Source organism: Sphaeramia orbicularis, unplaced genomic scaffold, assembly GCF_902148855.1.
Source record: "Sphaeramia orbicularis unplaced genomic scaffold, fSphaOr1.1, whole genome shotgun sequence".
In the NCBI taxonomy this organism is placed as follows: Eukaryota; Metazoa; Chordata; class Actinopteri; order Kurtiformes; family Apogonidae; genus Sphaeramia; species Sphaeramia orbicularis.
In genome coordinates this window covers 1-22,296 of record NW_021941557.1, presented here as the reverse complement: position 1 = coordinate 22,296, position 22,296 = coordinate 1, and the positions used below count along the sequence as shown (strand labels likewise).

The following is a 22,296-nucleotide window of genomic DNA, read 5'->3' as shown; positions in this document are numbered from 1 at the left end:
GTGTTAGTCCAGTTCATACATACATACATACAGGTGTTAGTCCAGTTCATACATACAGGTGTTAGTCCAGTTCATACATACAGGTGTTAGTCCAGTTCATACATACATACAGGTGTTAGTCCAGTTCATACATACAGGTGTTAGTCCAGTTCATACATACAGGTGTTAGTCCAGTTCATACATACATACAGGTGTTAGTCCAGTACATACATACGTACAACATCGGCTTAAAGCATCAGAACATGAGTGTGAACAGGACCAGCCTTCAGAGGACACATGGACTCATACTGGACCGGATCCAGCCCAGTCTGTCATCTGATGGACACGTGGATCTATGGGTCTGAGTGGGTGCAGCTGAACACAACTGTGACATGTTCTCAGTTAATCTGAGCTGTAATCTGCTCCACACGAACCAACACACGCTCACATCCAACAGGAAAAGATTACAACTGGACTAAGCTCCGCCCCTTTGACCACCCATTGTACACGAATTATATAAAAGAGCAGACGTGGACCATGTGACCACTCACCTACCTGATGAAACATGTTCAAGGGTTGGAGGTTCAACGCTGTCACGCCCTTCCTGTTAGTTTAACCCAGTCTGGGTCAAACTGTGGGGCGGGGCCTGTAGGGGGGTGGGGGGTCATGGATCAGTCCTGGGTGTTTGTTTGGTCTTCAGGTCTGAACATGTATCAGGTGGAACTAATGTTTGATGGTTGGAACACCCTGGACTCATTTTATGGACGGACACCAAACCAATCTGTTACCATGGTGATCTGTCACTAGACAGGACACAGAGTTTACGTTTGGACAAAGGACAAGGACTGGACTGGACACATGGAGGACACACAGGTTTGTGTCTTGGACCAGTTTGGACTTTTCTGTTCTCAGGTGTCCAATGGAAACGGACTCATGGACCCACGTCTATAGAGGGTCTGCACATACGTCACTGCCCCCCCAGGCCACGCCCCTCTCAGTCAGACTGAGTGTCTTAAACCAACCTGCTCAACATGACGGAGTATAGCAGTAAACACAGCCAGAGCAAAGGACCATGGGAAATCTGAAATTAAATGAAGGACAGTTGGACTGGACATGGATCTGTACGAGCTACCAAAGAACAAGTGGTCCATGAACACTGACATGTGGACACACATGGAGGATCCAGACCTGATCCAGGGGGAAGGGATCAGCGCTATGTGGACCTGAAACGAATATACATGGTTTCATCAGGACTGACAACCAGGGTCCAAAACTAGGGCCCAGAACCAGCTGATCCAAAGGCTCCAAAACTAGGGCCCAGAACCAGCTGATCCAAAGGCTCCAAAACTAGGGCCCAGAACCAGCTGATCCAAAGGCTCCAAAACTAGGGCCCAGAACCAGCTGATCCAAAGGGTCCAAAACTAGGGCCCAGAACCAGCTGATCCAAAGGGTCTAAAACTAGGACCAGAACCAGCTGATCCAAAGGGTCTTAAACTAGGGCCCAGAACCAGCTGATCCAAAGGGTCTTAAACTAGGGCCCAGAACCAGCTGATCCAAAGGGTCCAAAACTAGGGTCCAGAACCAGCTGATCCAAAGGCTCCAAAACTAGGGTCCAGAACCAGCTGATCCAAAGGGTCTAAAACTAGGGCCCAGAACCAGCTGATCCAAAGGCTCCAAAACTAGGGCCCAGAACCAGCTGATCCAAAGGGTCCAAAACTAGGACCCAGAACCAGCTGATCCAAAGGGTCCAAAACTAGGACCCAGAACCAGCTGATCCAAAGGGTCTAAAACTAGGGCCCAGAACCAGCTGATCCAAAGGCTCCAAAACTAGGGCCCAGAACCAGCTGATCCAAAGGCTCCAAAACTAGGGCCCAGAACCAGCTGATCCAAAGGGTCCAAAACTAGGGCCCAGAACCAGCTGATCCAAAGGGTCTAAAACTAGGGCCCAGAACCAGCTGATCCAAAGGCTCCAAAACTAGGGCCCAGAACCAGCTGATCCAAAGGGTCCTAAAACTAGGGACCAGAACCAGCTGATCCAAAGGGTCTAAAACTAGGACCAGAACCAGCTGATCCAAAGGGTCTTAAACTAGGGCCCAGAACCAGCTGATCCAAAGGGTCCTAAACTAGGGCCAGAACCAGCTGATCCAAAGGCTCCAAAACTAGGGTCCAGAACCAGCTGATCCAAAGGGCTCCAAAACTAGGGTCCCAGAACCAGCTGATCCAAAGGGTCTCAAAACTAGGGCCCAGAACCAGCTGATCCAAAGGCTCCAAAACTAGGACCCAGAACCAGCTGATCCAAAGGCTCCAAAACTAGGACCCAGAACCAGCTGATCCAAAGGGTCTAAAACTAGGACCAGAACCAGCTGATCCAAAGGTCATTTCCAGTAGACCGTGGACTGACCCCAGTGAATATATGCAGGATCTACTGAGACTGAGCAGATTTACTGAGTCTAGTTCAGATCCAGTCCTTTATCCAACACAGATACTACTGCTGTGGACCAGCAGGGCACCACTGCATTCTGGGAAATTAGCAGATTTACACCACCTGGTTTAAATGAACACATTATTCTGGTAATATTATGGCTTTATTGTCAGAATATGACGACTTTAATCTCATAAACCAGTGACATTTATGTTATATTATGAGTTTTTTTATAACTACAACTTTATTCTCATAACATTGTGATTCTTTTTGTATTCGACTTTATTCTCATAAAATTACAGTGTATGACTTTATTCTGGTAGTGACCAGTGTTTTTATTTTCTTATGTGGCTCTAATACTCCATCGTAGCGTTATTCTCCAGTTCCCCCGTATTTGAAAAAAAAATCAGACCAATGGTCCTGTATCTTACCGTCCAAATTCAAAGCTTAGGTAAATGTATCCAGATCCATTTCTTCTCCCCCAGTTCTGTGTATTTATTCTATTACAGAAATAGTCCATGTTTTGCTCATATTCAATCAGATCTGGAAAAAATTCAAATTCACACTTGATATCATTGATACTGATTCATTGGATCAATCCATTTCCTATTGCTTATAATGGGAACATTTTTCAAAGTGGCACCAAACCCAGAATCAGATCAGGATCCAAATAATTTCAATCCCTTGTGTTGACATCATCATACAGAAGCTGTAGACCAAGTCTGAAGTCAATCAGAACTGGAGTTTCGGAGAAGACGATTGAAATTTTTGTAACGGATGACAGACGCCGACAATCCTGATGGACGCCAACAGACGCCGCATGACAATAGTTTACGGCCTGTCTGCCGGTAAGCTAACTAGGTTGGCCTCAGTTTCAGTTAGTTTACTAATCATGTAGGAGCACAAGGTTCAGAATCACAAAATGAGACAAAAACCAGGAAAGATCTGATCATGAAACCAAGAGCTGCACTAAGAAGGAGCGTTAGCCAAAACAATAGGTCATTTCAGGTCTGATTGGACCCAGAAATACAGCATCAGTGAATGTTAGCTGACACCAAACAGGATCCACAGATCTAGGTTTGGTTTCCTGGATTTGTGGATCCATCTCCTTCTCTTTTCTTTGTCTTTCGGTGTCTGTAAAACGATAGCTCCCACTGCTTTAAGAACCTGAAAATACAATCAGTCTCACAACAGCTCTGCCCCATTTTTAGTTTACCGGCCGACAGGCTGTAAACTGTTGTCGTCATGTGGCGTCGTCGTCTGTTACAAAACTTTCAATCGTCTTCTTCTCTTAAACTACAACTCCAGTTAACTTCAAACTTGGTATACAGCTTCCTTATGATGATGTCAACAAAAGTTGGCGAAATTATTTGGATCTGGATCTAATTCTGGATTTGGTGCCACTTTAAAAAATGTCCCCATTATAAGCAACAGGAAGTGGATGGATGCAATAACTCAGTAAATCTAAATGATCTCCAGTGTAAATGTCTCCAGTCCAGCCCTGATGGGGAGATGACCCAAACATAATGTCCACATGCTGATCAGGATCTTCTTCTGGATCTGGAACTGATGCAAAATTTCACATGGGCTCTTATGGGGAAAACATTTCAATCGTCTTCTTCTCCCAAACTCCAGTTCTGATTGACTTCAGACTTGGTCTACAGCTTCTGTATGATGATGTCAGCGCAAGGGATTGAAATTATTTGGATCCTGATCTGATTCTGGATTTGGTGCCACTGTGAAAAATTTCCCTATTATAACAGATAGGAAGTGGATTGATCCAATAAATCAGTATCAATGATATCAAGTGTGAATTTGAATTTTTTACAGATCTGATTGGAATATGACCAAAACATGGGCTGTTTCTGTAATAGAATAAATACACAGAACTGGGGGAGAATAAATGGATCTGGATACATTTCCCAAAGCTTTGAATTTGGACGCTAAGATACAGGACCACTGGTCCTGTGTTTGATTCAATATTGTTCTTCAGTTTAGACAGTACTGAAGCCAACGCTGTCACTCATCTCCCTATTTCTGACACTCAGTGGGCAGAACCACCGTGACTTCTGTTTGTGGTGATGTCACATGCAGACCCTCTATTGGTCACATGTTCATCTGTGGAACCAACATGTGTTTGTTGGACTAACATTTAGTCACAAAGTGCATTGTGGGAATGGGAGTTCCAAGCAGCCACAGTGTCCACTACCAAGTCAGAAGAATCTGAAATGGATATATGGGAGGGGTCATAGGAGACCCTTAAATGGGCTCCTGATGATGAGGTGGTAGGGGTCAGAGGTAGGGATGGGAATCGAGAACCGGTTCTTTATGAGAACTGGATCCCAGTAGCTTGATTCCTTGGAATCGTTTGCCTGCCACTTAAACGATTCTGTTTATTGATTCCACCTTTGTTGTGCATGTGGGATTACATCACATGTACGCTGCATTGTTTTAGTCAGAATGAAGACAACATGGAGTTGAGGCAGAAATGGTCTGAACAGACCACACCAGGTCCAAACAGACCACACCAGGTCCAAACAGACCACATCAGGTCTAAACAGACCACACCAGGTCCAAACAGACCACATCAGGTCTAAACAGACCACACCAGGTCTAAACAGACCACACCAGGTCCAAACAGACCACACCAGGTCTAAACAGACCACACCAGGTCTAAACAGACCACACCAGGTCTGAACAGACCACACCAGGTCCAAACAGACCACACCAGGTCTGAACAGACCACATCAGGTCCAAACAGACCACACCAGGTCTAAACAGACCACATCAGGTCCAAACAGACCACATCAGGTCCAAACAGACCACATCAGGTCTAAACAGACCACACCAGGTCCAAACAGACCACACCAGGTCCAAACAGACCACATCAGGTCTAAACAGACCACACCAGGTCCAAACAGACCACACCAGGTCTGAACAGACCACACCAGGTCTAAACAGACCACACCAGGTCCAAACAGACCACACCAGGTCCAAACAGACCACACCAGGTCTAAACAGACCACATCAGGTCCAAACAGACCACATCAGGTCTAAACAGACCACACCAGGTCCAAACAGACCACATCAGGTCCAAACAGACCACATCAGGTCCAAACACACCACATCAGGTCTAAACAGACCACACCAGGTCCAAACAGACCACACCAGGTCTAAACAGACCACATCAGGTCTAAACAGACCACACCAGGTCTAAACAGACCACACCAGGTCCAAACAGACCACACCAGGTCCAAACAGACCACACCAGGTCTAAACAGACCACACCAGGTCCAAACAGACCACATCAGGTCTAAACAGACCACACCAGGTCCAAACAGACCACACCAGGTCTAAACAGACCACACCAGGTCCAAACAGACCACACCAGGTCCAAACAGACCACATCAGGTCCAAACACACCACATCAGGTCCAAACACACCACACCAGGTCCAAACACACCACATCAGGTCCAAACAGACCACACCAGGTCTAAACAGACCACACCAGGTCCAAACAGACCACATCAGGTCTAAACAGACCACACCAGGTCCAAACAGACCACACCAGGTCTAAACAGACCACACCAGGTCCAAACAGACCACATCAGGTCCAAACAGACCACACCAGGTCCAAACACACCACATCAGGTCCAAACACACCACACCAGGTCCAAACACACCACATCAGGTCCAAACACACCACATCAGGTCCAAACACACCACACCAGGTCCAAACACACCACATCAGGTCCAAACAGACCACACCAGGTCCAAACAGACCACATCAGGTCCAAACACACCACATCAGGTCTAAACAGACCACACCAGGTCCAAACAGACCACATCAGGTCCAAACAGACCACACCAGGTCCAAACAGACCACACCAGGTCTAAACAGACCACATCAGGTCTAAACAGACCACACCAGGTCTAAACAGACCACACCAGGTCCAAACAGACCACACCAGGTCCAAACAGACCACACCAGGTCTAAACAGACCACACCAGGTCCAAACAGACCACATCAGGTCTAAACAGACCACACCAGGTCCAGACAGACCACACCAGGTCCAAACAGACCACACCAGGTCCAAACAGACCACACCAGGTCCACTGGAACACTGTCAAAGCTTCCTTTTCTTCTAAAAGGTGGAATCCCTCCAGTCTGTTCAAATATTTGTCCACATGTGATTCATTTACAGGAATGTCACATATTTGATTCAATACTTAGCGACACTTGTGAATCTAGCGGCAGAGTGAACACCAGGCCGTCATCTGGGCCCAGTTCCGGTGTAGGCAACAAATGTCGTACCCCCTCAAATACAAGTTTCTGAAGGTAAAGTAAAGGAAATGAGGTGCACAACAACAGGAGACGAGCAGAGCCGAACTGGTTCCACGGATTAGAAATGTGGCAGTAGAGGAATTAGTAAAGAGTGTGTAGTTTGACTTTCACTGTACTTTCACTGAAGCTGCTCTGTCAGTTCCAGTTTCACCATCAGTGGTTCCTGAAGGGCATCAGTCACAGGATCTGATGAAATAACCGATTACAGGAGAGGCTTTAGGCTGAGAGAGGACACAAACACTGTTGGGTTCATCTGGGGTGTGGACTGGGTCTGCTGGATGTGGACTGGGTCTGTTCTGTTTTCCAGGCTGGGGATAAACATTACCATCCCAGCTGTGCCAGATGCAGCCGGTGCAACCAGATGTTCACAGAAGGAGAAGAGATGTACCTGCAAGGTGAGGAGAAGGAGATACACCTGGATGTATATATGTACACCTGTCTATGCACCTGTATATGTATATAAATGTGTTCTTATCAAAGAAATACTGTCCATGGCATATCCATAATTAGCACCTTTAGCATAAATATCTGTGACTATGTTTTATTGACTGTTAAATATATGTTGGTGTGTGTATATATTCTAATGGTGTTTAAATAAACTCAGTTTAATTGGACTGTTATCCATCACCAGAACTACAGTGAATAAACAAACACATGCAGATTTTAACAAGAAAAAACTGTAAACTTTCTCCCCAGACTATTGTGTCCTTTGTTTGCAGATCCAAACCTATGACATCATTTATTCAACTATTTCCAATCCACTGTGCAGTCAAAATGCTAATGCTAATGCTAGGTGCTGTGTGCATTATGGGTAAAATGCAGTGACTGAATTTCCCCCAGGGATAATAAAGTGACTTGACCTTTAACCTTTAGGTCTGCTATCACCTGTACATGAGGTGTATTTGTATCTAACAGTTTGTTCTAAGATAATTGACCCTGTTCCTCCACAGGATCGACTGTTTGGCATCCAGGCTGTAAGAACACCACCAGAACAGAGGAGAGGCACCGGGAGCGGGTAGGAACCCTTTTTGAACCCTGGAGAAACCCTTTAGGAACCTTTTAGAACCCTGGAGAAACCCTTTAGGAACCTTTTATAACCCTGGAGAAACCCTTTAGGAACCTTTTATAACTCTGGAGAAACCCTTTAGAACCCTGGAGAAACCCATTAGAACCCTCCAGAAACCCTTTAGAACCCTGGATAAACCCTTCAGGAACCTTTTAGAACTCTTTAGAACCCTGGATAAACCCTTCAGGAACCTTTTAGAACCCTTTAGAACCCTCTATAAACCCTTCAGGGACCCTGTAGAATCATGCAGGAGTCCAGTAGAGTCCAGTAGTTGATGGTGTCTTTCCTTGTGTGTTGGTGTCTTCTCCTGATGAGTCTAACCTGGTCTTCTGGGTTTTGAACCTTGTGTGACTGAGGTCATGGACCAGTACCAGGTGTGTGCGTGTGTGCGTGTGTGTGTGTGTGTGTTCATAGGTCCGGGCGATAAACTGATCCTTATTATTCAACAGTCATACACTTTTATATACTGTGGATTATTGTTATTATTTTTATTATTATAATTATAATTATTATTGTTATTATGACCAGATTTGTCTTTAGTTGTATTAGCTTACCGGCCGATAGGCTGTAAGCTATTGTCGTCATGCGGTGTCTGTTGTCATCTGTTGTCGTCTGTCATTGTCTGTCGTCGTCTGTCATTGTTGTCTGTTATTGTCTGTCGTCGTTGTCTGTTGTCGTCTGTCGTTGTCTGTTGTCGTCTGTCATTCTGTCGTCTGTTGTCGTCTGTCGTCTGTCATTGTCTGTCGTTGTCGTCTGTTGTCGTCTGTCATCTGTCATTGTCTGTCGTTGTCGTCTGTCGTCGTCTGTTGTCGTCTGTCGTTGTCGTCTGTCATCGTCTGTTGGCGTCTGTCGCCGTCTGTCGTCTGTTATCGTCTGTTGTCTGTTGGTGTCTGTCGGCGTCTGTTGTTGTCTGTTGTTGTCTGTTGTCGTCATCATCGTTTGTCGTCCGTTACAGAAATTTCAATCGTCTTCTTCTCCTAAACTCCAGTTCTGATTGACTTCAAACTTGGTCTACAGCTTCTGTATGATGATGTCAACACAAGTCAGTGAAATTATTTGGATCCGGATCTGATTCTGGATTTGGTGCCACTTTGAAAAAATTTCCCCATTCTAACAGATAGGAAGTGGATTGATCCAATAAATCAGTATCAATGATATCAAGTGTGAATTTGAATTTTTTCCAGATCTGATTGAATATGAGCAAAACATGGACTATTTCTGTAATAGAATAAATACACAGAACTGGGGGAGAAGAAATGGATCTGGATACATTTACCTAAGCTTTGAATTTGGACGCTAAGATACAGGACCATTGGTCCGATTTATTCTCAGTGTTTTTGTTTCATTTCATTGTTTTATTCCTTTTATTTCATTTCTTTGTGTGTATTTGTAGATCCAGTGTGATCTGTGCGTTCTAATGAACATGCACAAATGAATAGAATTCAAATGACACTGGTTTATATTCAGGCATTCTGCTTGGTCATGTTATTCAGATTTTTAAGGAAACCTTGTGGATGGAAACTCTTCCATAACGGGAGTTTTCCTTACATTAGACTTTCTGGTTCATCTGGGCTCATATTGGCCTGAATGCGCCCCGCACCCCCCCCCCATCTTATCGTCTTATGCAGAAGCGTTACCTGTTGCACCCTTATCGCCCGGCTCTATGGACCTCCATCCTTTGGCATGGGCCCAGTGGGGGAGGGGGGGTGGGACCCCTGTGGGGTGGGCCCAGTGGGGGGTGGGTGTGCTCCCTGTGTGTGTGGCGTTCTGTGAACCCCCCGTCTCCTCTCCTCTCCCTCCCTTCCTCCACAGCTGTTGCCTCCGTCCCTCTTATTCCTCCAAAACACACAAAGGCAGGTACTGTATTCACTATTGGCTCAGACGCCCTTCCCTGTGTCGGTCCATTCTATACATAGGACATCAGGAGGCGCTGTCTGCCCCCCCCCCCCCGCTGTAGACGGGCTACAGCGCCCCCACCACCACCACCACTGTGTGTCGCATCCACTGTTGTCTCTGAACGTGTAACAGAGCTCATGTCACGGTGCACGTATGGCGACGAGGACGCCGACACCGCGGCACTAACACCAACTGAGAACACAAACTACGTTTACATTCAGTCACTGTTTTTGTTCATTTACTGCTCATTTTATTCGTTATGTTGATTATTTTTTCCTATTTTGTTGGTTTTGTTCATTTTTATTCATGATTTGGTTATTTTTCATCTATATTTTTGATTATTTGTTCACCTTTTGTTCATTTGTAGATTATTTTCTATTTTTTTTTGTCTATTTTGTCTTTTTTTTTTCGTCATTTTCTTAATTATCGGCTGTTGTTTCTTCTTCTTTTTGTTCATTTGTAGATTTATGTATTTTTTGTTATTTCTTTTTTATTCAGTGGAGAGTTTTGTTCATTATTTTGTGTAGTGCTTATCTTCTTTGTTACGTAATTCATCATATTCATATGTTTTGGGTTATTTTTGTTGATTTAGTTCGAATTTGTTTATTTTTTGGGGTTTTTTTGTCTCAGTTTTTATTCATTAGTTTGGTCATTTTTGCTCATTTTGTTGATTGTTTTGTTCATTTTAGTTTTTACCTAATTTTATGCTTCTTCTGTTCTTTGCGTCATTCATTTTATTTATTACTTTGCTCATTATTTGCTGATTTTTCTCCATTTTAGTGATAATTTGTTAATTCTATTTGATAATTTTTGCTATTTTTAATACATTTTATTCATTATTCTGGGCACTGTTTGGTGTTTTTTTGTCCATTTTGTTAATTTAATACTTAAATTGTTGGTTTTGGTTTATGATTGTGAACACCGGCTTTCACATCATTAAACCAAAATGAACAACATGTGCTCAGTCGGGCTTCTTACTGAATTTCATTCTGTCTTCTATCTTTTTTGAGTTCTAAACTACGACGGTGTATTAAGGCCACATAAGGAAATAAAAACAGTGGAAACTACCAGACTAAAGTCGTAAAATATTGAGATAAAACCTGTAATTTTATGAGAATAGTGTTGTCATGTTTCCAGAATAAAGTCATTATATTGCCAGAATAACATAATTTATAAACAGATGAAAAATCTCCTCATTTCCAGAATACAGTGGTCTGATAATGAACTGGAACATTCTGGGAGCTTCGACTTTCATTTGGGGTTTAAACACAAAGGACAAATACTCAGACTACTAGCCCTGCCCACCAAACACTGAGACTACTAGCCCCGCCCACCAAATACTGAGACTATTAGCCCCACCCACCATCAACATATTAGTCGAAGGACTTTGAAGACAGTTCACATACTTTTTTTTTTTTTTGTAAGAACTGAACATATTTGGAGTAAATGACCTCTTTAGTGGAGGAGGAACTGACAATTTGTAAATATGACTTTTTGTCGCATTATTGTAAAATTATTTTCTAAATATTACGACTTTAATCTCATAAAAGTACATTATTTTTGTTAAATTATGGGTTGGTTTTTTTTTAAGTATAACTTTATTCTCCTAATTAGGGCTGTTAGAAAATATCGGTTCTGCAATATATCGTGATATTTCATTTCACAATACTGTATCGATATTAAACAGTACTGTATTGATATTTTTAGGTATTTATTCAAACGCAGATTTGGCAGAGGTTCATTTTTGTCTTTTGGGTTTCTTTATTGTTTATAGCTTATTTATTATTATTTAACACTGTCATTAAATAAAGGTTATGTGAATCCTCCTAAAAGCACTTTTTTCTGTCTGAGAGGCAGATGTTCGTTCCTTTGTTTGGATTGAACTCAAATACTGTTCTGATGTTAATTCTGAACTAATAGAATATGAACATTTGAACAGGATCTAATGTCTATAAAGCATAATTTAAGATTTAACACAGGAACATTTTGTGATATAGCATCGGCTCCTGTTGTAATCAAATAAAAATGTGTTTAGTATTTGTGCATATTTCTGCTGTAATTCAATTCTTCCAGGACATAATCAGAAAAAATGCCTTTTTAACAGTATCATGATATATTGTGGTATATCATATGGTGATCCTAGTATTGTCATTTGTATCGTATCTCCAGATTCTTGCCGGTACACAGCCCTCCTCCTAATGTGCCGTCTTTGTTCTGGTGTTCATGTGTTTGTGGCTCTAATGCGCCGTCGGACTAAACAGATCTGATCTAAATGTGGTTTTGCGTCTCAGTGTCAGTAAAAACATGGTCGTATGTTTGTTTCGTTGGGATCTGGTCGCTATGGGTGCATGAGACAAACTCCACACACACACATTTGCAAAGCCAAGTCCTCATCACAGACTAACTGGTCTTTTGTGAAGCTCCATTTTCCCATTGGGTGGAGGTCACTGAAGTGTCCAAACCCATCCAAACCCTGCATGAGACTGTGCAGACTCTGCACAGACACACTCATTCACTTTGTACCTTTACAAATGAATGACCGGACCATCAGACCACATGGGAGGGGTTTCCATGGGAGCCCCACCCACCCACCCACCCCATCGCCTCATGTAAAGGCCAGACGGTGTCAGTGTTGTGGGTACAAACCCTGGGGTGGTGTTTCCATTGGGGGGGGGCTGTGGATCAGAGGACCGACGCCCCTCCGTTTGCTGACGTTCTCCTGTTGTGTGTTTTCTCCGACAGCCTACGAGGTCGTCGTCCGAGAGTATTTGTTCCAGACCTGGTTCAAGCATACCGGGCTCACCGGGTCACACCATCTATGTAAGACACACACACACACACACACACGTTCATACACTCAAACACACACACACACACACACGTTCATGCACTCAAACACACACACACACACACGTTCATGCACTCAAACACACACACACACACACGTTCATGCACTCAAACACACACACACACACGTACGTTCATGCACTCAAACACACACACACACGTTCATGCACTCAAACACACACACACACGTTCATGCACTCAAACACACACACACACACGTACGTTCATGCACTCAAACACACACACACACGTTCAAGCACTCAAACACACACACACACACACGTACGTTCATGCACTCAAACACACACACACACGTTCATGCACTCAAACACACACACACACACGTACGTTCATGCACTCAAACACACACACACACGTTCATACACTCAAACACACACACACACACGTACGTTCATGCACTCAAACACACACACACACGTTCATGCACTCAAACACACACACACACGTTCATGCACTCAAACACACACACACACACGTACGTTCATGCACTCAAACACACACACACACGTACGTTCATGCACTCAAACACACACACACACACGTACGTTCATGCACTCAAACACACACACACACACGTACGTTCATGCACTCAAACACACACACACACGTTCATGCACTCAAACACACACACACACGTTCATGCACTCAAACACACACACACACACGTACGTTCATGCACTCAAACACACACACACGTTCATGCACTCAAACACACACACACACACGTACGTTCATGCACTCAAACACACACACACACGTTCATGCACTCAAACACACACACACATTCATGCACTAAATGGATCTGGTTTCACCCTGATCTACATCCAACTCCTGTTCATGTGTTGGAGTTCGAACGGGACGCCTCTACGGCGTTACCCTCATACCAGAACTGTGTGAGTCACATGACCCATAAAGAGCCAAACATCCACCGGTCACCAAAATTATGAACTGATCTAAAAATAACGTTAACAACAGATACTTTTTCAAACTGACATCAGTTCCAGTGTCAGTTGTCTGTTTGAGCTAACGGCTAACAGGATGCTAACAGGCTGAACTGGACCTGTCAGCTGGAAACATCCAGGAGTTAAAACTGAACAGAAAATCACATTCAACACATTTGACCAGATCTGGACACTTAGCTTAGGTGGCAGGTTAATGTGTACATTTATTTTGCCTGTTAGCTGTTTTTTCTCTTTTAGTTATGACAGCGCAATCATTTTTATAATCACTTTAGTAGGAAATTTATAAGACTGTTAGCTAAAAACATCCTTTGCACATTGACATTAATTGCTGTTAGTTTCCTGTTAGAAGCTAAAAGTCAGTAATAAGATAAGACTTAACAGGCTAGTGCTAATCTGCAAACAACACTTAAGTCATCAACTAAAAACATTACACACAAAAAACAATTATCAAATGTTAGCTGAAGCATTCTTTGCACACTGATATTAGTTACTGTGAAAGTAGCTAACCCTGTTACAAACTAATAAACCAGTAGTTAGCGAACAGCTAACAGGTTCCAGTACAAGCTACATTTGTAGCCACTTAATCAACAAAACACCTGACACAAAAAACTTCATTAGTGACATTAAAAACAAAGAATAGAATCTTGGCTCAACAGTTTGTGACTGGACAAAGTGACTTAAGTTTCTGTTATTGATTAGCTTATAGCTAATTAACACCCAGGAGGCTGATATGCTAACTGCTACCGTCCCAGCTAATGTGGCTAATGGAGGGCATGTACAGGATCAGATGTGTATGTGGTTCTGCTGCAGTGGTTTGGATTTCCATAAACGAGAGGACGGTGCATTTGAATGTTGTGAACTTTATAAAGCAGACTGATCACATGTTTGCCCTGAAAATGGACATAGTGTGCATGTAAAGTGTGTGTGTCCGTCCTCTGACAGCACTAGTTCCAGCCTCTGTCTGCTGTAGTTAACCCTCCTTTAAATATCCCTCTGTGCATGTCTGTCTGTTTGTCTCCTTTAGGCAAAAGTAGACAATGAGATCCTTGATTACAGAGACCTAGCTGCCATTCCAAAAGTCAAAGCCATTTATGACATTGAGCGCCCCGACCTTATAACCTATGAACCCATGTACACCACCGCCCTGGAAGAGAGAGACGAGAGACGAGAGAGTGTGGCCGAGGTAATCCCACCGTCCATCTGTCTGACTGCATGCACGTCTGCACCGCCTTTGAGTCCAGTCCACCAGAGGTCCACCAAACACCTGCTGGTGGACCTTCAGTGGACACATTCAGTCTGTCTGATGGAACAGCTCAGGTTTATAAAATATGAATGTGTCTGTTCCACACAGATCCACACCGCCAGGAGGGAACGCTCCCCTTTACCTGAAGATAAGGTACATTAGACCACATTTACCTGAAGATAAGGTACATTAGACCACATGTACCTGAAGATAAGGTACATTAGACCACATGTACCTGAAGATAAGGTACATTAGACCACATGTACCTGAAGATAAGGTACATTAGACCACATGTACCTGAAGATAAGGTACATTAGACCACATTTACCTGAAGATAAGGTACATTAGACCACATGTACCTGAAGATAAGGTACATTAGACCACATGTACCTGAAGATAAGGTACATTAGACCACATGTACCTGAAGATAAGGTACATTAGACCACATGTACCTGAAGATAAGGTACATTAGACCACATGTACCTGAAGATAAGGTACATTAGACCACATGTACCTGAAGATAAGGTACATTAGACCACATTTACCTGAAGATAAGGTACATTAGACCACATGTACCTGAAGATAAGGTACATTAGACCACATGTACCTGAAGATAAGGTACATTATGTTACGGCACGACTCTCGGCATGGACCCAAATGCACAAGACTCTCAGGGGTCAGTGGTAAAAAGGATTTATTTTAACAAAAATACAAAAAGGCAAAAACGGATGAACAAAGGGAGGAAGCACAACGTGCTCTATACTAAACTAAAAACCTGATATACAAAACACATGGATCAAGATTCAACATACTTAACAAAGGCGTTCTTCTCATGGACACAGACACGACGCACTGACAAGAGACAAAGGGAGCGAGGAGAAATATATAGGGAAGGCAGGAATCACAAACAGGTGTGGACAATCACAGGAGGAACACCAGGTGAAGGCAATGATGGGATTAGGGAAGGCAAAGACAAGACTGACAGAGTGCAGACAAAACAGGAAGGAGACCACTATCACCAAAATAAAACAGGAAGAGACGAAAACCCAAAACTAAATCAACATAAACGTCAACGCATGACACATTAGACCACATTTACCTAAAGATAAGGTACATTAGACCACATTTACCTAAAGATAAGGTACATTAGACCACATTTACCTAAAGATAAGGTACATTAGACCACATTTACCTAAAGATAAGGTACATTAGACCACATTTACCTAAAGATAAGGTACATTAGACCACATTTACCTAAAGATAAGGTACATTAAACCACATTTACCTAAAGATAAGGTACATTAGACCACATTTATCTAAAGATAAGGTACATTAAACCACATTTACCTAAAGATAAGGTACATTAGACCACATTTATCTAAAGATAAGGTACATTAGACCACATTTACCTAAAGATAAGGTACATTAGACCACATTTACCTAAAGATAAGGTACATTAAACCACATTTATCTAAAGATAAAGTACATTAGACCACATGTACCTGAAGATAAGGTACATTAAACCACATTTACCTAAAGATAAGGTACATTAGACCACATTTATCTAAAGATAAGGTACATTAAACCACATTTATCTAAAGATAAAGTACATTAGACCACATGTACCTAAAGATAAGGTACATTAGACCACATTTATCTAAAGATAAGGTACATTAGACCACATTTACCTAAAGATAAGGTACATTAAACCACATTTACCTAAAGATAAGGTACATTAGACCACATTTATCTAAAGATAAGGTACATTAAACCACATTTACCTAAAGATAAGGTACATTAGACCACATTTATCTAAAGATAAAGTACATTAGACCACATGTACCTGAAGATAAGGTACATTAGACCACATTTACCTGAAGATAAGGTACATTAGACCACATTTATCTAAAGATAAGGTACATTAAACCACATTTACCTAAAGATAAGGTACATTAGACCACATTTATCTAAAGATAAGGTACATTAAACCACATTTACCTCAAGATAAGGTACATTAGACCACATTTATCTAAAGATAAGGTACATTAGACCACATTTACCTAAAGATAAGGTACATTAGACCACATTTACCTAAAGATAAGGTACATTAGACCACATTTATCTAAAGATAAGGTACATTAGACCACATTTACCTAAAGATAAGGTACATTAGACCACATTTACCTAAAGATAAGGTACATTAGACCACATTTATCTAAAGATAAGGTACATTAGACCACATTTATCTAAAGATAAGGTACATTAGACCACATTTATCTAAAGATAAGGTACATTAGACCACATTTATCTAAAGATAAGGTACATTAGACCACATTTACCTAAAGATAAGGTACATTAAACCACATTTACCTAAAGATAAGGTACATTAGACCACATTTATCTAAAGATAAGGTACATTAAACCACATTTACCTAAAGATAAGGTACATTAGACCACATTTATCTAAAGATAAAGTACATTAGACCACATGTACCTGAAGATAAGGTACATTAGACCACATTTACCTGAAGATAAGGTACATTAAACCACATTTACCTAAAGATAAGGTACATTAGACCACATTTATCTAAAGATAAGGTACATTAAACCACATTTACCTAAAGATAAGGTACATTAGACCACATTTATCTAAAGATAAGGTACATTAGACCACATTTACCTAAAGATAAGGTACATTAGACCACATTTACCTAAAGATAAGGTACATTAGACCACATTTACCTAAAGATAAGGTACATTAGACCACATTTATCTAAAGATAAGGTACATTAGACCACATTTATCTAAAGATAAGGTACATTAGACCACATTTATCTAAAGATAAGGTACATTAGACCACATTTACCTAAAGATAAGGTACATTAGACCACATTTACCTAAAGATAAGGTACATTAAACCACATTTACCTAAAGATAAGGTACATTAGACCACATTTATCTAAAGATAAGGTACATTAGACCACATTTATCTAAAGATAAGGTACATTAGACCACATTTACCTAAAGATAAGGTACATTAGACCACATTTACCTAAAGATAAGGTACATTAGACCACATTTACCTAAAGATAAGGTACATTAGACCACATTTATCTAAAGATAAGGTACATTAGACCACATTTACCTAAAGATAAGGTACATTAGACCACATTTACCTAAAGATAAGGTACATTAGACCACATTTACCTAAAGATAAGGTACATTAGACCACATTTACCTAAAGATAAGGTACATTAGACCACATTTATCTAAAGATAAGGTACATTAGACCACATTCATCTAAAGATAAGGTACATTAGACCACATTTATCTAAAGATAAGGTACATTAGACCACATTTATCTAAAGATAAGGTACATTAGACCACATTCATCTAAAGATAAGGTACATTAGACCACATTTCCATGCATTTACATCAGGGCCTTTTAGTTTTCGTATACTGTCTACATCACAGGTGTCAAACAAAAGGTCCAAAAGGCCCAAAGGGTCCAATCTGGCCCCTCAGATGAATGTGTGAAATGCAAAAATGACACTGAAGATATTAACAGTCAGTGATGTCAAACCAGTAAAATACTATCATAGTAACCTATAAATAATGAAAACTGCACATTTTTGTCTTTGTTTTAGTGTAAAAAAAAAAAAAAGTAAAATTACACTGACAGGTTTACATTTACAGTATGTTATAAACTAAGGTGTGATTGTTAAAATTACACCAATTTTTCTTAATAATTTTCCAGTTTGTTCATATTTGTTCATGTTATGTTCAAGTACAGTTCGTAGATGTAAACATTTTCATACAGAATTGGACTTTTTTTCTCTCAAAAACACAGACGAACTTTGGCGTCGACATTATTGATGGGTTCTGATCCTATTCTTTTTATTACTGGACTGGTCCAGCCCACTTTAGATCCAATCAGCCTGAATGTAGAACCTGGACTAACATGAGTTTAACAGACCTGGACTACATCATGAATATTATTCAAACTTATGCATGTTTCATTTGATCTTCTCAGCCTTCAAGAAACATGTCACCGACCCCGTCTGGCGAGGTGAGACCCCACTGTGTGTGTTTATGTCCTGGTTGTGTTCAGGTTTGTGTTGGAGTCCTTCACCTGAGGGTTCTACGCAGCTGCCTTCTTCTACAACACTACATCTAACAGTCCAATATGCCTGACACTAAACTTAGGTTTCATTGTTGTGTTTTTCTCCATTAATATGTGAAAAATGACAACGAAGATGACCAACGAAACCAGAATATTTTCATATTTAAGAAGCTAAAGGCCAGTGGTTTTCAACCTTGGGGTCGGGACCCCATGTGGGGTCACCTGAAATGTCTAGTAATTGATAAAAAAACCACTTTCTAATAAAAAATATATGGTGAGTTGACAGAGCCAATCCCAGCCTGTGAGTGTGAAACTGCAGCACTGTGGTTCTGTTTCTGTGTCAAATGTTCATTGTGGTCAGTTTCAGATGCTGCAGCTCTTTCATTATTCATAGTTTCAGTTCTTGTTTGTTCAGTATTAATTGTCCTCCTTATAAATCACAGCTGGACTGACTGGACAGATCCTGACCAAGGAAAATCAAATTCTTCCTTTGTGCAGTAATCTACACCTGGATTTACTGCCTCTGTCCACAATAATAGACATTATACAGACTAAATGTCCTCTAACATTAATCTGGATTTGAAACAGAGGAGAGAAAACTATTACATGATCAAAAACAAATTAATTTTAGCCAAAAAAAGTCTCCATTTTGAATGTCTGGGGTCGCCATAAATTTGTGATGTTAAAATGGGGTCATGAGCCAAAAAAGGTTGGGAACTACTGAACTAAAGACAATCAAATCACTGACTGAGAGAAAATAAGAGTTGAAAAATACAAAAAAGTTAATCCGATGTTTGAACAGTAACAGTAGGTGACTGTCAAAGTCATATTCAGTGTGTGATTGGACAGATTTTGCTGTTGGTGCTGATGTCTTTACTTGTCGTGTTTATGGTTTAAATGTTTTATTAACCTCCGTCTGCGTTTGTCAGGGCTCGTACGACAGACGGGAACGGATCCTCCAAAGGTCCACCAGTCAGGGCTCCATCGGATCACCTGTTTATAATCGCCATGGTTACACCCCCACCCTGTCACGGTCACCACAACATTTCCACAGGCCAGGTCAGTCCAGCAGGAGGACAGGGGTCACGGGGGTCACAGTCAAACTGGGTTCTGATCTAAAGTTGGAACAGTGGTCCTGGTCTAAGAAACCCAGCTCTGTCATTTCTTAAATGTCGAGGGTTTCCAGTGCATGAGCAATTTAAAAGAGTCAATTATATGTTGTTTTATTTATATATATATATATATATATATATATATATATATATATATATATATATATATTAGGCCTGTAACGGTACACAAAATTTTCGGTTCGGTACGTTTTCGGTTTTCAAAGCCACGGTTTGGTTTTTTTCGGTTCGGTACGGGAAGAAAGAAAACCCCTCAAAATGTCTTTAATACATTTATGAATTTTTTAACATTTTTCCCCCAATTTTTGGACACAATAGAATATAGAAAAACAGGAATAATATAATTCTGCTGCTATAAATCAAATAGAAAATAAAATAAATTATTAATATGACTAAATGTATTTTAAACATTAGTATTGCACTTTTCTCTGACAGGTAGTTTTGAACAAACAAGAAAAATCTAATCACAGTTCTGTCAGTTCACATTCTGCAGAAAAATATCAGCAAAAAAATTCTGCATGAAGTTCAACATCAACAGGAGGGTAAACTGGTATTCTGTTTAAACAAACTGAAGAGCAACATTGACAACAAACTTAACCAAATTATTTATTTTAGGACAGAGAATAAACTGTTTAGGACACTGTGTGTACTTGTGTGTATGTGTGTGTGTGTGTGTGTGTGTGTGTGTGTTTGAGTGTGTGTGTGTGTGTGTGTGTGTGTTTGAGTGTGCGCGCGCATGGAACGTACGATTTGTCTGGGGGATGGTTTGTTTGTTGTTTTTTTGTTTTGTTTTTTTTGGTCGGAGCCGGGGGGTGGGGGGGTGCGGTCCGGTCCATAACTAACGTAACTAACGCTGGCGTGAAACGAAAGTGAAACTTTATTTTTATATACTGTCAGTGGCCAACTCCGAGTTTTATTCCTCTGTTATACAGCGTGCATGAGAGAGCGAGAGAGAGAGAGAGAGAGAGCTAGTGTGTTTTAGAACTACCGTAGTTCCTAGGGGCCAAACAACGTCCGTCTTATCTCCGTCTCTTTCCTCGTTGTTGTCTTTCACCGGGACCTGAAGTGATCCAAACTGGACTGTACTGATGGTGGAGGGTCTTCAGTCTCTTCCTTCCAGGTTCACATCATATTTGTTTTTTTTGTTTTTTTTTTACCTTATATCAGCTGCTATTTGGTATTTTGGGTCAATGTGCGTGTCCTTTAATATGTCCGTGTGAAACTTGCGCGGATTTAAAGTTCCGCATTAAACGACATCTTTCGTTCCTTTTTCTTTTTGTCAACATACTGTGCCGTTTCGGTACAGCTGTGTGCCGAACCGAACAGGTGTGTACCGAAACGGTTCGGTTCGGTACGTGTACCGTTACAGGCCTAATATATATATATATATACATATATATATATATATATATATATACACACATATGTATATATGTATAAGGGCTGGGCAAGTTAACGCGTTATTACCGCGTTAACGCATTCATTAAATAACACTGACAATTTTTTAAATCTCCCGTTAATGCCATTCTGCCTGTCAAGCAAGTCCTAGTTCATTTATACATACGGACTCTTATTTTGAAACTCATGCTTTTATTTTGGCGCTCCACACACACCCCACACGCCGGTGCTCTGTGTGAACTTTCCGAGTAATACTGAATCAAACTTTGTGTAACTCCTGCAGTTCAACACCTGTATGTGTCAATCATTCTGTTGTTTGCTAAATAATTTCACATGCAAACGTGCTGTTAGAAACATGTTTATGACGTTATTTTGGATGTGTTTATTACAATGTGTTATTAACGTGTTTAAGGTAATTCATTTATGCTAGCAGTCAGAGACGGGTGGCTAATTCTTTATGCAGGCTCATGTAGCGATTAGCTGCAGATAGACAACAGGTTTACCAAGAAAAGCCCAAAACTTCTGTCCAGATCTGTTCCTGTAGACTCACTGTAAAACTGACACATACAAACAAAATATGTCTGAGTTCTGTTCACTGCCTTAGTACATTTACATGGCATTATACATTTAAATGAATGGGAAAAAGACCGCTAGCTCAATGCTAACTTGAATGGGAAAATCCATAGACACGCTAATGATTCGCATTTACAGATTAATTTAAGATTTACAACGTCTTTTTATCCAGAAACAAAGGTTCACATCAGAGATATTTGATACTGTTCATTCTGACAACAACTGAACAGAAAATACTCACAGGCAAACGTTTTTGGGGCCATACAAACAGAGTGAAAGAAACGTGTCTGT

The 22,296-nt window shown here is 41.0% G+C and overlaps 1 protein-coding gene across 1 annotated transcript; it reads left to right on the top strand.

Moving 5' to 3' along the window:
• Window positions 1-556: 556 nt before the first annotated feature.
• LOC115416087 (actin-binding LIM protein 1-like) lies at window positions 557-20,093 on the top strand. Its single transcript, XM_030129794.1, has 8 exons — window positions 557-561; window positions 7,054-7,141; window positions 7,697-7,761; window positions 12,451-12,528; window positions 14,563-14,721; window positions 14,890-14,934; window positions 18,815-18,850; window positions 19,834-20,093. The coding sequence occupies exons 2-8, from the start codon at window positions 7,108-7,110 to the stop codon at window positions 20,071-20,073; spliced, it is 657 nt and encodes a 218-aa protein (XP_029985654.1). The 5' UTR covers window positions 557-561; window positions 7,054-7,107; the 3' UTR covers window positions 20,074-20,093.
• Window positions 20,094-22,296: the final 2,203 nt, after the last annotated feature.

Excerpts from the sequence above, each read along its gene's own strand:
- LOC115416087 (XM_030129794.1), top strand. The coding sequence starts at position 7,108 with ATGTTCACAGAAGGAGAAGAGATGTACCTGCAAG. Across the intron at positions 7,762-12,450 it reads AGGAGAGGCACCGGGAGCGG|CCTACGAGGTCGTCGTCCGA; the intron begins GTAGGAACCCTT and ends TTTCTCCGACAG. Across the intron at positions 18,851-19,833 it reads CACCGACCCCGTCTGGCGAG|GGCTCGTACGACAGACGGGA; the intron begins GTGAGACCCCAC and ends TGCGTTTGTCAG.